Raw genomic sequence first — 16,736 nt, forward strand, 5'->3', positions numbered from 1 at the left:
GACCCCGAAGCGTGCATACATCCGTCCCAGCAGCACTCTCCTCCGGACAGTCCAACCCATGAAGCTATTCAGATGACCGACAGGGTGCTGAGGCAGCACTCGCTGATCTCCGTTGGTCCACAAGCAGAAGCACTAGCGGCGGCGTCCGGCACAGTCACGTCTCCCTCACCTGGGGCCAGGTCCTCAATTACACGCAGCAACAGCAGTCCAAACATCAGCGTTGACGCGAGCGGAAAGCCATCCTCAGGGCTACCAGGTACAGAAAGCTTGCAGTCATGGGCAAAGCCAGCCGGTTTTCAGCAGGGAGATCAAGCTGCACAGGCTGGCGTGGATTATACACCTCATCAGAGCCCCGACTTTGCAGAGTCACCGACAGAAGACATTGTGCAAATACCTTACCACCAGTCCAAGGAATTCACGGTTGGCGTTTCAGCCGAAGCTCTGGGGTTCACTTCCCCGGCCATTAATGCCTCTAACCTCAGCAGCGCATCTAAGGCTTTGCGTCGCGAGTCTCGAAGCCGCATTATAACTGGTGCCATAGCGGATACAGGTAAGGCAGCCTCGCCGCCAATAACATATCGAATACGTACATTCTATGAGCCCACTTATCCCTGCAGGCGGCACGAAGCAGCAAGATTCGCAAAACGCCGGCATCGGATCACGTTTTGGCGGGCAGCCTGGAATTTCTGAGGGCCACAGGCTGCGCCTGGCTGCAGCGGAGCTGGCTTTGAACAGCCTTGCAACCGCGTTGGGATCAAGGCACCTCCCGCATGGGACTTCAGTCGAGGGTGCCGTCCGTGCCGCGCTTGGCGTGACGGGAAAAGCACTTGCTGACTCGCCGCCTGGGATCCCTCCACAGTCCAAAATGCATCCACCGCCACAGGAGGCGTTGATGGGCGGCGCAGCAAAACATGCTCATTTCATGGAGCACGGCATATCCAGTCGGGGTTCTTCACCGGATAGAGTCACCGGAGAGCGTCAGCGCAAGCTTGCAAAATTTGGCAGTTCAAGCGGCAGCCCTGACCGGCGTGAGGATGGAACTCAGCGCCCGCGGCTGGGCACACTGCGCATTGGTGCCGAACCTGATGCCGCAGCCGGTCTGCGTTCGCGTTCTGATGGGGGTGGTATTCCGTTGCGTGGGCTGCCGTCGAGGCCGGCAGCTTCGGCACTACTGAGCATACCGGTCGCACACCGGCGGGCGGCCGGTAAGCATGATGGTGACAGCCGAACTGTAAGCAAGGTCAACAGGTGCGTAGACAGCAGCTCACGCTTTAGCAGCCCCCCCAGCAGCAGGCCGCGGTCAGGAGAGGACCATGGCCGTTCTCTGATCGCCAGTCCAACGTCAAGCGTTAGGCCAAAGCAACGGCCTGCCTCCCCCGTGGCATCAGGGAGGGCGCCGTTGCCACGTGCGATTTCCTATTCCAGCAGCTCTGACGATGGAAGCTGTCTGTCTTTGGATGATGCCATGCCCAGCCTGAGCCTCAGGGAAGCACGCGTCAACGACTCGAAACGTGCAAGCCCTAAACACGCCTTGACGAACAAGCTCCAGTCTGCCGCACTGTCTTTCACCTTTCCTGTATCTGACGACCACCACCACCATCCTGACCCGGTGACACTGGCTGCGGCGCCTGCTAAGGCAAGAGAATCCTCGGAGGAGGTGGTTGGGTCATTTGCACGCGGCGAGGGGCGCACTTCCAGCCCGCGAAAGGATGCGACCGCGACGTCACACCAGGGCATCGGCCAAACCCCCGGCACAGGCGTGGGCACGCTTCCGCCGCAGCGCACACAGCCACACGGTGCAGTCGTGCCCCCTTTGGTGCTGCCTGTGACGGGATGGAGCAGGCTGCGGTCAGGACCAATGCTGGCGGTGCATTCCACACCGCAGTCCCCGTGCTCGAGTCCTCCTCGTTCTCCACCACATCGGTCTGCTGCCGTGGCCAGGATATTCCTTGATCGATCGCGATGCGAGTCGTCACCATCGCGGTCCATGGAACGAACCGATGAGCAGAAGCTGGACAAGCCTACCTTTGCCAGCAATGGCAACGGCAGCGATGGAGGTTCGGTAGGCCAACGCAGCCGCGGCACGTCTCCATCTTCCAAATTGTTCCGCCCTGCAACTGTAGCTGATGCAGCCGCGGCTGCGGGCGCCGTCTTCCTGAAGCGTTTGGCCCGATTCCCGTTGGCAGCTGCACGCATGGGAGCTGCCGCAGCTTCAGTGGATGCTAGAGCCGCCATAGCCGCCACGCGGGCCGCGTCACCTCCCATGATGACGGGCGCGGGTTCGCTTGCCACAAGCACGGCCAGCAGAAGCAGCCCCAGCTCCGTCGGGGTTAGGGACCCGGCGCGCAGGTCGCCGCCGGGATCCCCAGCATCGACGCCAACAGCCGGGCTGGCGAGCGTACATCAGCAGGGCTCTACCCTTATGACCAGTCCGAGTGCGTCAGAGCCAGGCAAGGAGCAGCCCACGAGTAGCCCCCGGCTGGGCTATGCCTCTGCCATCGCTGCGGCTGCTGGCGCCGCTGTAAGGTCCATGGCTGCAGCTCAGCCGCCACGCGAGGGACGCTACATGCGGTTGCTCTCACCCATGTCGCCACGGTCGATATCGCCAGGAGCAACTGCTAATCAACAGTCGATATCGGGCTCTGAATGGAAGCCGACAGCCGCGTCCTACCGGACCACGCAAGATGATCGGCAGCAAACATCATTTTCGTTTGCTCTTGCAGAGGCCACTAGCCCAAGGAGATCACCGGCCAGCGCCGGCTCCGGCTTGGGGCGCCAGCCTGTCGCCGCCAGCCGACTCATTACGCCCCTGCATTTGCTGCGCGATGCTGCAACCAGCCCGGACAGGCTTGTGGGCACTGAGCCTGGCGGACGACGGTATTCCACTTCGCCCTCGCCAACAAGGGGCCCGAATTCGCTAACGCTCAAGGTAAACATGCTATGATGGTACGACGTGGGTCTTGCTGTTGCGCTAAAAGCCGGATAAAGGCCAGAATTGGCGAAACCACGTAAAGGAGTAGAGTTCTCATAAAGGGCTGCGCTGCGTGTGGGACTGCAAGCATGCCAACTTAGCTTCTTAGGATACACATGTTACCGGCTCTCTCCAGCTCACATGCAAATCGGGCACAATGTTCCACCCGCAGCTTGTATACCCAGTGCTACTGCCGCAGCCCTGCCTCCTTGGGACTCATGGATTCATTACTGCTTTGCTATTTCCTGTTTTGAAGCCCGTGCTTGGCCAATGAGCTGGGACTTCTGGTTGGCATCTTCGTGCAGGAGCCCCGCATCCACTCGACCGGTAGTAAAGGGAGTAACGTCCCCGAACCCATGGACTTACCTGAGCTCGTGGGAATCACAAAGCGATTGGATACCCTCCTGCGGCAAGTCAACAGCACGCATAGCCATAGTGAGGGCACCTACGAAAATGTGACTGTGTCAGATGGCTTCAGCTCAAGAGCCTCTCTTTTACCGGTGAGAGACTGGTGCAGCCATCATCGGGCGGGCTCCGCTGTACGGCTTGCGATGCGTGCATTACAAGTCTCAGGGCTTTGAGCTCCTCGCGGCAGGGGCGGGAATGGTCATTTTGCTTACTGTGGGGGTTCAAGCCAGGTATGCTACCCTTAATGTGGCACGGCCAGGGTATGAATATGGAGCAGAAACGATAAGAAGCTACAACCAGAGGCTGAGAGGCTGCCGGTGTTACCAATTTGGCACCGAAACACGGTTCACGACACTGCGATAAGAATTGGCCATGCTAGCCAACAGTTCCAGTTAGGGCTTTTGGCATGCTCGTCGACGCAGAGGGTCTTTCCCTGTGTTCTCCCTCGCTGCTGCTCATCCGCGCTTGTGCCTTGTCTCCTTGTGCAGGTCGTCATGATGGATAATCGATTGGCCTCGTCAACCCAGATAGATGCGGGTGCTGAGGCGGACAAGGCCATTCTACGGCAGCTTGCCGACATCGAGCGAGACATGGAGGGCCTCATATCCCCGCAGAAGCCTGCAGTCGATAAGCTAATGAGTCCCCTACGAGAATCCCTGGGGCGGTCCCCTGCACTCAGCCCTACCCGTGGACCTAGGAGCACCATAGAGCCGCCCTCTTGGAGTAGCACGACCACAGCTACGGCCATTGCGCTGTCGCAGACGCTGGCCGCGTTGCAGCGCACGACTCGCCTGGAGGCTGCTGCTGTTAACCTCAGGACAGTCAGGGCGCGGGCAAGCAGTCCGACGCGAACGGCAGCGGTGGTGGCCGCTACTGCGGTGGCCACGAAGCATGCGACAGGTTCTGAGTGCAACATTGGTCCACCGAGGCCGCCGCCGACCACCAGCAATAGTCCACCGAAGCGCCCGACAATGACCGAAGCGGCGAAGACCAGCAGCGGCTCAGCCGCGGGGCTAAAGACGCTTGCAGCTGTGCAGTCAAAACCAATGGCGCGGATTGAACCCTTGGTTCTAACAGAGCCGAGCCGCGCAATGTCTCCTGACAGTCCCCGCGTAGTGCGAGCTGGCCTGATGGTAGCAATGCCAACGGCCAAACTTGCCGCGTTTGACTGGGAGCGCATATTTGCGGAAGCTGCCGGACGCTCACGTTCTACACCACGTATTTACGCCGACATCAGGGATGTGGGTCGGTACGGCCACAGTGGTGACCGCAAAAGCAGGAACGGCACCAGGCTGGGCTCCGGAGATGGACCTCACTCGCGGTCCGTCTCAGTAGGTGGATCCTACTCGCCTCACGATCTAGTGCGCAATAATGCGCAGCTCGGCCTAGGAGCTCTGGGGAGAGCCGGGGGCCACGCTGCCGGCTCGCAGGTTGTGCCTCAACGCTCCCTAGGGGAATCCGGTCATTACGGGACCGTTGCAGCCGCGGCCGGCGGCTACAGCAAACCCCAGACAGTGCAGGCACTAGTGGGCGACGCTGGCGGTGTTGCGTTGGGCGGGCCGGGATTGCAGCTCCTGAGTGCGTTGGACCAGTCAGCATTAGCTCGTGGACTGAGCCACGTCGAGTTTCAGGCAAGGCAAGCAGGTCAGCGTTCATCCCCTCGCGGTACAGCGACCGTCGACGCAGCCGGTCTGCACAGGCCACAAGATTTCTATCCAACCTCGCCTGCTGGTTTGCCATCCGTCACACGGATGCTGTGGATGTCCCCTGCCGCCGTTATGACACCGAAGGCACCCTCATCACAGCCCCCCTCATCGCTGTCGCCATTGGTGTACTCTCCCAGGGAAGACACGATAGCCAACTTCGGCGCTGGCAAGCGTGTGATTGGAGCAAACACGAGTCTTTCTATAATCCTTGCATCTGCCGGCAGGGAACAGAGCCGGGGACGTAACCCCAAGTCCGTGCTCCTGACCGACGCCCCGGGCCTCACCACCAGCCCACGCAGCGACCACGCCAGCTCGCCGCGACCGACCCACCTTGCGCATGGGGGTACCACAATGGTGGGCACCCAAGCAGCCAGCACCACTGCATTGGCGACAACAACATCTTCCATCGCGGTGCCTTCTGGTTACGTGCCGTCGGCCTGGCCAACGACCAGCAAGGCAGCACCTGGCGATGCCGTCTCGCAGGACCCTCCGTCCCTCCTTGGCGGGGCCGCCTCAGCCAACTTAGTGGTCTACCCGTCCCTCTCCCCAGAGCTCAGCTTGGGTGGCGCCAAGCACGTAAGTTCTTTTCGGCCTGACCTTGGCCACAGCAAAGTCCAGTCCAGCCCGGTAAACATCTATTCGCAAGCGGAGGCACAGCCCGCCGCGAGACTGCTTTCGACGGCGGCATCAGGAGCCGCACCTGGACAAGGATCTCCTTTATGCAGTGCCAACCCTTCAATAACGGCGGGAGGCAGCAGAAGTTCGAGCTTGGAGCTTATCTTGCAGAGCCTTTCTGCCGTACCGGGCGCGCCAGCTGCCACCCGGGTGCCCAGTGCATCTGTCCCAGCTTCAGCTTCAGTTGTGGCGCCTACTGGGCCCCTGGCCGCGAAGGCATCAGCGGAATTGTCGGCAAGCTTGCTTTCGCATGGAACTGCGACTGCCCCGGCAACATCCGCGGCATCGTCATCGTTAGGATTGTCCGCTACCATGCCTCCATCACCATGCCTGGCTCCAGTAGCTGCTGGGCTCCTGGCCACTGGCTCGAGCGCAACAGCTGCTGGTGCGCCGGGTGCAGGCCGGCGTACGTTAACGCTGCTGACAGCGGCGGAGGTACTGCCATACAGCAACAAACAAGGCACAAAAGAGTAAGGTGGTGAGGTTGAAAGCAGGAGAATAATAGGCTGATAATGTGATGGATAAAAGTCGATACGGAAGCCATAAAGCCGTGCAACATTGAGAGTGTCATCCGTTTGTCCTCTGCACTGCTTCCCATCTGTCAACGCAGGCTCAGTTCTACAGACGTTTCAGACGCAATGACTCGCCCTGCAACTGTGTCTGCAACTCCGAGCACTCAGGCACGTGAGGGGTATTGGAGGCTCTAAGCCTGTGCACATGCAGGATGCCCGACAGCGGCATTGCAGGCCGCCATGCCTTACCACTGACACTTATTACCTCATAGCCTTACATCCAAACTGTGGCCTGTCCTGTGATGTCATCTGTAGAGCTTCCCTGCGGTGGCAGCTGTTGAGATAACTGCGCAAAGCCTTCAACCAGTCTGACTGTTGGCATGCCTACAACGCAGGCAGGCCACTGGAAGCTACCCCCACCGGCTGCCATGGTAGGCGCTGTGGATGGAGCAACCGCAGGTGCTGTCGTGGGCACTGGCTGCGAAGCCGCGCGCAACCGTGTACATGAACCTGACCCGAGCCTCCTCCGCGTACTGCAGCAGCTGCGGAGCAGTAAGCTTAGCGGCGGCGGCAGCGCAGCCTGCGGCAATGGAAGCAACGGTGGCAGCAGCAGCCACCTGGTTGACTGCGGGAGCAGCGACGGCGGAAGCGCCATCAGTATCACCAATGCAATTGGTGGTCCGGCACTTCGCAACCGTGGCAAGGCACAGAGCGGGCACCGATATGGCAGCTGTGGTGAAAGATGCGACGCCGATATGGCAAATGGAAAGGTAGTCGATGCCCCTCGGTCATCCGGCTCGTTCAATGCAGCTGTCCTAACGCGGCCAGACCCTGCACGGCAGCCGCAGGGGCGACACCGACCGCGGCTCGTTGACGTGGGACTGCAATGCGGCCAGCCCGCCTCTGCCCTTACATCGGCGGGCGACTGGCATGATGTGCCTTCTGCTTTCCAGTCCTTGCATGAAGAGTCCGAGGACAGTATTGCCCGGTTGTCAGAGTATAGCTTCGCACCGGGGCTCGAAAGCAGCTCCAGTATGTTGGGCCCAGCTGCAAGGCCAACCGCCGGGAGCGGCCCTGAGGCCACAGGGTCCGACTCAGATGACGTGCACAGTCAAGTTGGTTTATGCAGGAACCTACGAGGTGAGGTGAACGCTGCCTTCGCCTGCAAAGCGGAGAATGACGGTATGGATGCGAGTCCAGTTGCACCTGGAGCCTATGGCGGTGGCAATGAATACTGCAGCGGCAGCAGTAAGGACGGCAAGGGCGGTGGCTCATCAGGTGCAGCGGGCGAACGGCAACCGACCGTAGAACATGAGCTGCAAGCCACTCTCTCTGACCGGACGGCAAGAGATGCAGCCCCAGTTGCAAGCTGCATTTGTGTTGGTGAAGACCAGGACGGGGGACAGGCACGGACGCAAGGCATTAGTGCAGTGTCTTCGTTTTGGGGTCACATGCAGCCAACCCCGACGTCGCCGGCAACGAAACCGGCGCCTCCTGCACCTTCGCCATCAGCCGAACTATGCACGGGACGTGCGCTAAGCGCAAACGCGGCCGCGAGTGATTACGGCAGAAAGGGTGATCCGTCCTTGGAAGGCCGCCTGGGGCCGCAGGGTTGGGTGACATCTGGCATCAGACTCTCTGATGGCGCCAGCCCGAATCCTACTGCAGACAGCATGGGGGGAATTGGTGTCCCCGATCTTCCTGGGTCGCGGATCGGGGGCTTTGGCCTCGTGCTTCCGTGGGGCCGAACTCAGTTTGCGGAGTCTCCAGGCGGCGCCGATTCTGAAGCGCTGGTCGATGCAAAGGGATTGGCTCCGCTTGTGGCGGAGCCCGTGGAGTTAGGGTTGCAGACAGTGGTTCCCTTGATGCCTCTGATGGTGGCGGGCTCAGCTATGGGCGTGACAATGGCGGGCCATGGATCTATCGGTATGGAGATGGAGCTTTTCTCATGCGATGTTACCATCCTCAGTCCTGGCTCCAGCGGTGTGGGCAGCATTAAGACGCCTCGTGAGGTGTTGAGTGCGCGCGATGCTGATAGGGAGGTGCAGCCCGACCAAATGGATGCCGCAGCTGCTGCACCTGCAAAACCGGAGGGCTGCGAAGTGGAAGAGGCTGTGGGGGTGCTGGGGATTCCCGCTCGCGGCGCGGTGGTCGGCGATCCAGGCGTTGAGGTGGGGCTGCGGCTGCCGCTGCTGCTCGACGTGCTGCAGGACCCGTCAATTAAAGCGATATTGCCGGCAAGCGTGGTGGCCGAGCAGGTGGGGCCGGCTCTAGCCATTGATGGCGGCCTGTCCGGTAATGGGGACCGCGCAGCATCGCCAAGGCGGGGGCTGCCAGGCGTTCCCTCCACTGCGCCCAGATGCAAGACTGATGAGAGTCCATGCAACCCGCCAACGGCCATAGATGTCCTCACAGAGTCTGCCGCTCTTGCACAACCGCCGAGGGCGCTGGTGGCTCCAACGGCGTGGCTTGAAATGGATGCCGACCAGGTTCTAGTTGCGGATGACGGCGAGTACTCTGTCAAGGGAAGCGGGAGAACGAGTCCCGGCAGCTCCAATAACAGCAGCAGCAGCAAAGGTCCAAGAAAGGCCGACATCGAGGCTGCAGCACACGGGTCCAGCACGCCGATTCCCGGTGCTGACAGTCCTGCGGCAGCGCTTCCTTGGCCGAAGTCAATCACAACGGGAATGCGCCCAGAGATGCTGATGGGTTGCGCTTCTGCCTGCCGCCCTTCATCCGAGGACATGGACACTGGCCGTCTGACTCACAGGGATGAGGTAGCAGCCGCCGGAAACAGGACTGAGCATGAAGCTGCTTCTGCTACAGCCAGTCTGGCGGTCTGCAGTAACGCGCAAGAGCCGTCAGGCAGGTGCACGGTGTCTAATGCTGGTGCTGTGGCTATCCTCGTATCGGCATCGATGAATAGCGATTCCTCACAAGAGCATCTTCAGCGGTGGATGCGCACTCCACACTCCGCCGCTGCACCTCCCCGCAGCTGGCAACTCCAGAACCTCGTTCAGGAGCAGCTCCAACAGCAGCCGCTGCTGCAGCCATGGCAACCGAGAACCGATAAGCTGCCCAGCGACAACTCTTTCCCATCCAGCGGTTCCTGCAGCTTCCGTGCTGCGTGCACACAGGCCGGGTTGAAAGCGCAATTGGGTTTCGGCTACTTCGCGGTTACCGAGCCAGAAGCTGCAGACGTTGCTCAACGTTTCAGCAATACCAGAAAGGCGGGAGGAAGCGGTCATGATGACGATAATGGCGATAATGCCGAGGCCAACGGCAGCATGGGCAGCGGTGAAAGGAGCGGCCGCATTGAGGTTGCTGATGGCACAGGAGGAGACAGCGATAGCAACTGCCATGGTGCTCGTCACGGGGCCGAAGGACACGAATTGGCTGATGTGCACATGGAAGGTCCAGGAAGCTTCAGCATGGGCGCAAAAGACACGAGCGGCTGTGATGACAGAGTGCAGGGCGGCGATCACAAGGGCCATATCAGCAGTTGCTCAGGCGCGGTGAAGGCGTGTGCACAGCCGCGAGTGAAGGGAGTCGACATAGAACACGGCATGCAAGCAAGCCCGGGCTTCGGGGGGGAAGGGTCGTCGGATGGTGATGTGGCGGAACCGGAACTGCCATTATCAAGTCTCGGGCTCTCGGAGCCGCATCGGCAGGACACATGCGACGCCGACGAGGCTGCTGCCGGGAGTGACAGCAGCCCAGTACCTGCCCGCGCGGCCGACAGTCCATCATCTGCGTCCGCTCCAACTCCGGGGCCATTGCCGTTCGTGGCCGTTGCACAGTACCGCTCTGAGGAAACGGTGGTGAGCCTTTCGAGCAGCGCCTCACCAGCAACGACAGCTCGGCACTGTGGCTGTTGTGGTGAGGAACATGCAGCTGGGGGACAGGATGCAGCTGAGGACGCGAAGCGAGAACCGGAGCCTGAACCTGATTTCAGTCCCGACCTGGCCAAATGTAGGCTGTCCAGGGAGGCCAGCATGTACCGGCGGGTAGATCTCATCGCAGCAGACGTCGTCTTCCCCGTTTGCACAGACCTCACGGGCTACGCCGTGGTTTCCAACCAAATAGCCCAGCAACCCCAAGACGCGGTGCCGAAGCAGGCAAAACCGGCAACGGCAACAGCAGTGTCGGCGTCGCCACTGACAGTGTGCAACAAAGGAGCAGCCAGCCTGCGGGGCAACAGCCGTCAGATCACACTGCTCGAACCTGCAGGGCCGCCGCACAGACCACCGGAATTCGGAGCTCCGGAGATGGATGGCGGCAATGATACCGCTGATGCCACACCCGGAATAATTGATGACCGCCTGCAAGCCGGTGTCCGTCTATCCCTGGAGGAAGAGCAAGTACAGCACCCGCCATCCGCTCCTGCGCAACCTACAGCAGCTGTTGCTGCAGCAGGATGGAATCCCGGCTGGATCACACCTCTGCAGCGACGCTTGCCGCAGCCGGGCGGCTGCCGCAGCATTGACGTCGTTGTCCATGCCACACCAGTACCAGCTTCCAATGCGCAGCTGGCTACACCCTTCGGGCTGCACCCAGACGGCCTCGGCGCCATGTCCGGCACTCGCCCAAGGACCGTGAACGGGGCGCCACCTCGGTACGCGGCCTTGCGGGAAAGCTCCGAGTCACCCCCCCGCCGGCGAAGGCATGGTTCAGTCGGCCCCGGAAAGATGACGGGAGGCAGTGGAGCTGCCAGCTCCTGTCTAGGGTCTGGCGTGCAACTGTCACCCGCATCGTCATCACCATCCAGTCAGTCTGAGGGCGGCGGTGGAGACGAGAGCTCTGCGGCGTTGAGCAACAGGTCGCTGGAACAGGATGGGTCGCCCGTGCAGTCCGGATGCAGCGTGTGCGCTGCAACGACGGAATGTGAGCATGTAGCAGTCGCGAATGCCGGCACAGCAGTCGACGCGGCAGTCGCAACAGCGGCAAATGCAGCTGCCAACGAGTCCATGGGAGCAGGAACCATGGCTGCAACCGCAACGGCTGAAGCGTCCACAGCCGAAGAGTGTGGCAGCCTTGTTATCGGGCCCAGGATCCCTGGCTTTCAGGTTCCCGACCCGACTGACCTGCGCCATGCACCTGCCACATGTCCCCCGAACCTAGTGAACCGAGTTCCGGATGCACCGCTAGCGGTGGTAGCAGCGGCACCAGCTCCTTTAGCAGCGACGCCTCCACTCCTTGGCTCGAATCAGCAGCGACCAGGGCATCACGGCCATCGGCATCCCGTTGGACAACTGCCGCAAAACAGCTACCCACGCGAGCTGCATCGCCAACCAGGGCTGCTGCACATGAGGCAACATCAGGACAACGACACACGTGCGCATACCCCTTTGTTAAACGGGTCTTTGGTACCGCGACCTGCCAGAACAACAGACGATGGAGCGGATCAGCAGTCCCCGGCCGTAAGGGTCCCGCAACTGGCCGCAGCTGCCCAGGGCGCGATGCAGATCAACAGGCCACCCCACGCGCCAGTGGCGTTCTCGCCGCAGAAGCACCACCAGCACCAGCAAACCTTGCTCTCCTCCAAGATGGCTCCCAACACCCAACAAAAGCAGCAACTGCAGGCGCAATACCAGCAACCATTGCGGAAGCGGCAATGTCAACAGCAACTGCAGGAGTTTCCGTCGCAGCAGCAGCTGCATCGGCATTTACAAATCGCCCCTCATCAAGATCATCATCAGCAGCAGTACGTACCACTGGCCTGGCCACCGCGGCCCCAACAGCAGCATGGCATAGCCCCGCAGCAGCAACAACAGCATCACGTGCAACTGGCCCCTCCGCCGCCGCCGCCGCAGAAGCAGCAAATACAAACAGCAATGCAGAAGCAGAAGCAGCGCTTGCCGCAGCGGCATCAGGAGCAGTGGTTACAGCAAGGCACGTGGACGGAAACCGAGGAGCAGCCGGCACAAGGCTTTGTGGCGGTGGACCCGGGCCCTGGCCGCAGCAGCAGTTCACTTGCCCGCCCAGCAGCACCGCCATCTTTAGGCGTTGCACCAAGAACGGTCCTGCCTTCACCACATGTGGAGGGGGGTGGCGTCCTGCCGGAGCGCCGCGCCGCAATGGCCAACGCAGCCTCCCAGCTCACAGCCATTATCTGTCCGCCGCGGCTATCATCTACACTCATAGGTCCTTTGGAGTCGATGGACGCAAGTAGTTACGAAGTGTCCGGTGGTGCTGATTACAAGGGATGGGCGCATCAAACCGATGCGAGGCCGCATATCCATGAGGAGAGGCACGTGTTTGCGGGGACGGGGGGCCAGGGTCAGGGTTCGGGGCTACAGCACCCACCGGCGCAGGAGCAAGCGCAGGAGCCTTGGCCAGGCCTTATGCACCGAAGCTGTGTCCTGTCACCGGATCTTCGTCACCGGGGGGTGTCCCGTAGCGGCCGGGGGTCGACGGCTAGGATGGGTAAAGAGGACGTATGGCACGGCGGCAAAGGGTTGCTTGAGCGTGAATTTGTCGAAATGCAGCGCGTGGCGGGGGATGTGGCGGGGCGGTCGGCTGGGGGCGGTGTCCACGGGGTGTTTGTTGCGACGGGGCTGCCAGCTGCGGCAGTGGGGGCAGCAGCACGGGCTGGGGTGACGCAAGCACTGGAAGGAGTACCCATGGCGGCGCTGACCCACCCTGCCGCTGGCCCCTTGCAAGCACAGCAGCAGCAGCAGCCACCGGCGCAGCGGCAAGCATCGTCAGCACTGGTGGCATCACTACGCCAGTTGAACAGTGCGACACAGAGCACGTGTGCGCGGATGTTGGAGTTGTACTACCATAAAACGGACACGTCTTGATGCGTGTGCCCAAGAACGGATGGATCATGCATTGTCGTGCTGTCTTAATTTATCACAAATGGTACGGTCGCCTTACACGAGAAAGGTCTGCAGGCGTATGGCAAGAGAACCAGTGTGTCATAATTACTTGTTCTACAGTGCCACAACAATAAAAATTCATTACCTGCATTACCCGAACATTGTTGCTAATCGCGTCAGGTATCCCCTGGCGGACAAAAATCAAACCACAAATGGTAGCTTATTGAAGAACTTGTGTGATTTTTCGAGGCCTTAATATTACGTGGCTTGCACTGGCGGAGTCATCCAGCCTGGCATGTCCAAACGTTCGTCACGACTAGCCGCAAGGCTCAACTTCGCCCCACGCGCCGGGGGTCATTAATCTAGTTATCATGTGCACCTCAGGCCTTTTATCTGAATTGACCTCATTATTGTCCCGTTGTACATAACAATTTGCCTCTTGACGGGGGAACAGCGCCACATAACCCTAAGACAAGCTATATACCTGCCACACCAGCCAAACACAATGACGCCTCTTCTGAAGCCGTCCTTGATACACGGCCCGGCCCTCGACCCACCTACAGCACCCTTTTCTTGCTCTCCACACGCCTTTCCCCCTGCTACGTTCTGCCTTGTCCTGCTTTGCCTGATTATAGCTTTGCCAAGCAGCTCGGCGCATAAACATGACGTTCTCATTCTCATCCAAGTCAACGCACCACCTAGAGGGTCACTCGAATACCAGCTCGGCGGATGCGAACTTCGCGCCGCAAAATGCAGGCAGTGGCTCGCCGCCGTTGCTTGGCTCTACCATGCTCGCCGGCGCCCGCCGGCCGCGCAGCAGCACCAGTGCACGTCGAAAGCCCCGCGGGCAGGCCGCCACGTGGTGCTCGAAGCGCTGCCAGCCGTCCGTGGCGGCGCAGCGCACCTTGCCGGAGAAGTATCTGTAGCGGCTGGGGCGCATCACGAAGGACTGAATCTGGGGCAACGCGTCGCCGGGGTTGCCCTCGTCCAGGACCAGCCCCACACAGAATTGGCCCAGGCAGTCCGACCTGGGGCGATGGGCGGTTGCGGAATGAGGCGGTAAGCTGATAGGCAGTTAAGAAAGCAGCACAGCGGGAAGGGCAACTGGCGGTCACTGTTGAGCACCCTCAATGGCATGTGCTTTGCCCAACCCCAGGCACTGATTTGCCCATCACATTGCTCATTGGTAAACTTAATATCTATGTACCTGACGATTCAGGCAAAACGCTGTTCAGCGAACCTGCGGACGGGTAAGGGCTGACCTTGGCGAGAGCCAAGGATGTGAGAAACTGACAAACCCCGAAATAGCAACCCCCACCCGCCCTGCCGTATGCCATGCTGGCTAGTCCTGGTCCGCTCCTTTCCTCCAGCTCACCTGCTCCCCACGTGCACTGTGAGTCTTAAGCTGAGTTCTGCATCCAGAAGGTGGGCCGCCTGGGCCGCGGTCAGACCCCGCCGCCGGAGCTCCCACTCCAGGTCGACGACCTGGGTTGGGGAACGGGGATGGGCCAGGCGGAAGGAAGTAAGGAGCAGGTATGGCTGCTGCTGCTGCCCACCCTGGACGCCAAGAGGACCTCTTGAAGGCATCCTCGTGCAGCGTCCGTCGATTGTACCCAACAGTGTATTGCGGGTAACAAAACAACCAAAGGCGTTTTTGCGAATGCTGATAGCCATGGGGCCCCCGGCTTTTACGACCACCCCGCACGTGTGTGCGGAACTTATAACTTGCTGATGGGACCAACTCAGAAATGTTTTAGCTGGTGCGAACACGCAGCCGGCAGCTGCTGCCAGGCAGGCAGCAGAGCGCTGCCCCTAGATAGCACCATCGCTTAAACGCACCGGCGCCTATCCGCCATACCCTGGAAAATTTGTCTCCGTTTCCACCAGCGCCAATTCGGACAGACGCACCTGCACCACTTCGCACCAGTCCGCGGAAGTTGCAATGCAAGTGGGCAGCTCGGGCCCTTCCACCCCAAGCTGCTGCTGTCGCTGCTCGCCGGAATCTCTCATAGTCCACCCGTTCAGCAGGCCCTTGAGCTGCTGCTGCACCCGCTCGCCCAGCCGTACGCCACCGCCCCCGTACGGCACCGGCGGTGCCGGCGCGTCGGTCCCGCAGCCTCCTTCACTGATGAAGCCTACAGGGCGTTGTTCCCAGCTCAGACCGTCCTGCGAAGTGTGGCTGACCACCTGCACGGCGTAACCACAACGAAACCCACCGCACCCGGTTCACTCGGAGACACAACTCCAGGGGACTGCCTGGAAAGGAAGGCCTGGAAGGAGGACGCTGCACGTGCAAAACTGGAAGTGGCGTGAAAGCTGAAATCCTGACGTGTTGTTTTACAGGTGAATCAGACTCACACGCCGTTGACGGGGCCCTTTGACCCTTACGCTGAAAGACTCCCAGGATTTCCAAGTCCTAGCCCCCAAAACAGTCCGACAGTACAACGAAGGGGGATACCTCGCACCTTACCGCCCAGGTAAGTAGCACAAAGACGAGTCGACAGCACGCACTCACCCAGGCATCGCGTTTCCACTTGTTCCAAGTCTGTCGCCCCAGCTCCAGCAGCTGAGTGTTACAATCGCGGCGGAAGCCCTGTGCCGCGAAGGAGGCGCAAGTTGGTCTATACGCTGGTCGGTTGGTCAGCATGCGTGGGCCGGCTTCGGCCCATACAGTGAGGTGTGGATGCACCGCGAACCTTCAGAATCCAAACAGTTCATTCAAGGGAAAGCAGACGTACCGGGTTTCGGAGGAGGTTGCGGCCACACATTGCCAGGTAGAGGTGACTGGCGCTCACGGGCGGTCCCAGGGATGCAAGTGCGACTCGCTGGTCCTGGGGTTCGTTGTCCGGGACGTGGGGCGTGAAGCATGGCCATTGGGGATCGGGCAACAACCAGCAACCCAAATACCATTTTATGCTACTAAGCTGGAGCAACGTAATTGGGTTCTTACCAAAAGCTTTCGCGAAGCCCGATTTTCAAGTGCATAGCGCTCCACTTCCGCCCGCCACGCCTTGCACACGAGCTGGACAGTGTTTACTAAGGTTGTAACGTCTAGAAAGCCGAACACTTTCTGCAGCAGTTCGGCTGGGGGAACCCAACCCTCTTCACGAATGGCGTAACATGTTGGGTTGGCTTCTGGAAGAGGATTTGGATAAGTACTCAACTTTATCTTTTCAGCAAGGCCAAACATATAGTCGCTGGCATTCCTAACAGCACGATCAACATGCTCCTGCACGAGGGCTAAGGACATGGCTGATAAGGTTCCCTGCCCTTCATAAAACAAAGCACTTCGCAACGTCGAAAGTATGGCGTCAATGCGCTGCGCAATAGCGTGTCCAACTTCTCCACCTTCACATGAATAAACCTACAAGGTCGTACGATTTCAAGGTAGCTACCTAACCGTCAACCGAAAGCCTCTGCCAACTGAAATTTTCGTAGGAGCGCAACAGGTTAACGGCTATTTTCGAAACGTACTGCCACCGTGTCACATCGGGACACGGTGCCCGAACGTGGCCAAGAGTCAGGTACATGGTTGATAAAATCTTGATCAAACGCTGCCGCTGATCAAATCCTGAATGGCCGCTATGTGCCGCCAGGGAAAGCAAAGCTCCCATTTGCAGGAAACATCATGTTAATAAGGCAT

At 60.1% G+C, this 16,736-nt stretch overlaps 2 protein-coding genes across 2 annotated transcripts; one reads left to right on the top strand and one right to left on the bottom strand.

The window, feature by feature from the left end:
* Nucleotides 1-72: 72 nt before the first annotated feature.
* On the top strand, nt 73-13,075 carry VOLCADRAFT_88228 (uncharacterized protein; the record flags this gene model as incomplete). Its single annotated transcript, XM_002947835.1, has 10 exons — nt 73-550; nt 618-1,248; nt 1,942-2,057; nt 2,124-2,929; nt 3,277-3,471; nt 3,868-5,439; nt 5,636-5,661; nt 6,161-6,230; nt 6,668-7,550; nt 7,941-13,075. The coding sequence occupies 10 exons, from the start codon at nt 73-75 to the stop codon at nt 13,073-13,075; spliced, it is 9,912 nt and encodes a 3,303-aa protein (XP_002947881.1).
* A 724-nt stretch (nt 13,076-13,799) lies between these two features.
* On the bottom strand, nt 13,800-16,385 carry VOLCADRAFT_103653 (uncharacterized protein; the record flags this gene model as incomplete). The annotated part of the gene is made up of 6 exons (XM_002947980.1): nt 16,044-16,385; nt 15,832-15,924; nt 15,609-15,686; nt 15,002-15,280; nt 14,469-14,578; nt 13,800-14,121 (listed from the first exon to the last, which is right to left on the bottom strand). Exons 1-6 carry the CDS (start codon nt 16,341-16,343, stop codon nt 13,800-13,802), a joined length of 1,182 nt encoding a protein of 393 aa, XP_002948026.1. The 5' UTR covers nt 16,344-16,385.
* Nucleotides 16,386-16,736: the final 351 nt, after the last annotated feature.

Source organism: Volvox carteri, assembly GCF_000143455.1.
Source record: "Volvox carteri f. nagariensis unplaced genomic scaffold VOLCAscaffold_8, whole genome shotgun sequence".
Taxonomy (NCBI): domain Eukaryota; kingdom Viridiplantae; phylum Chlorophyta; class Chlorophyceae; order Chlamydomonadales; family Volvocaceae; genus Volvox; species Volvox carteri.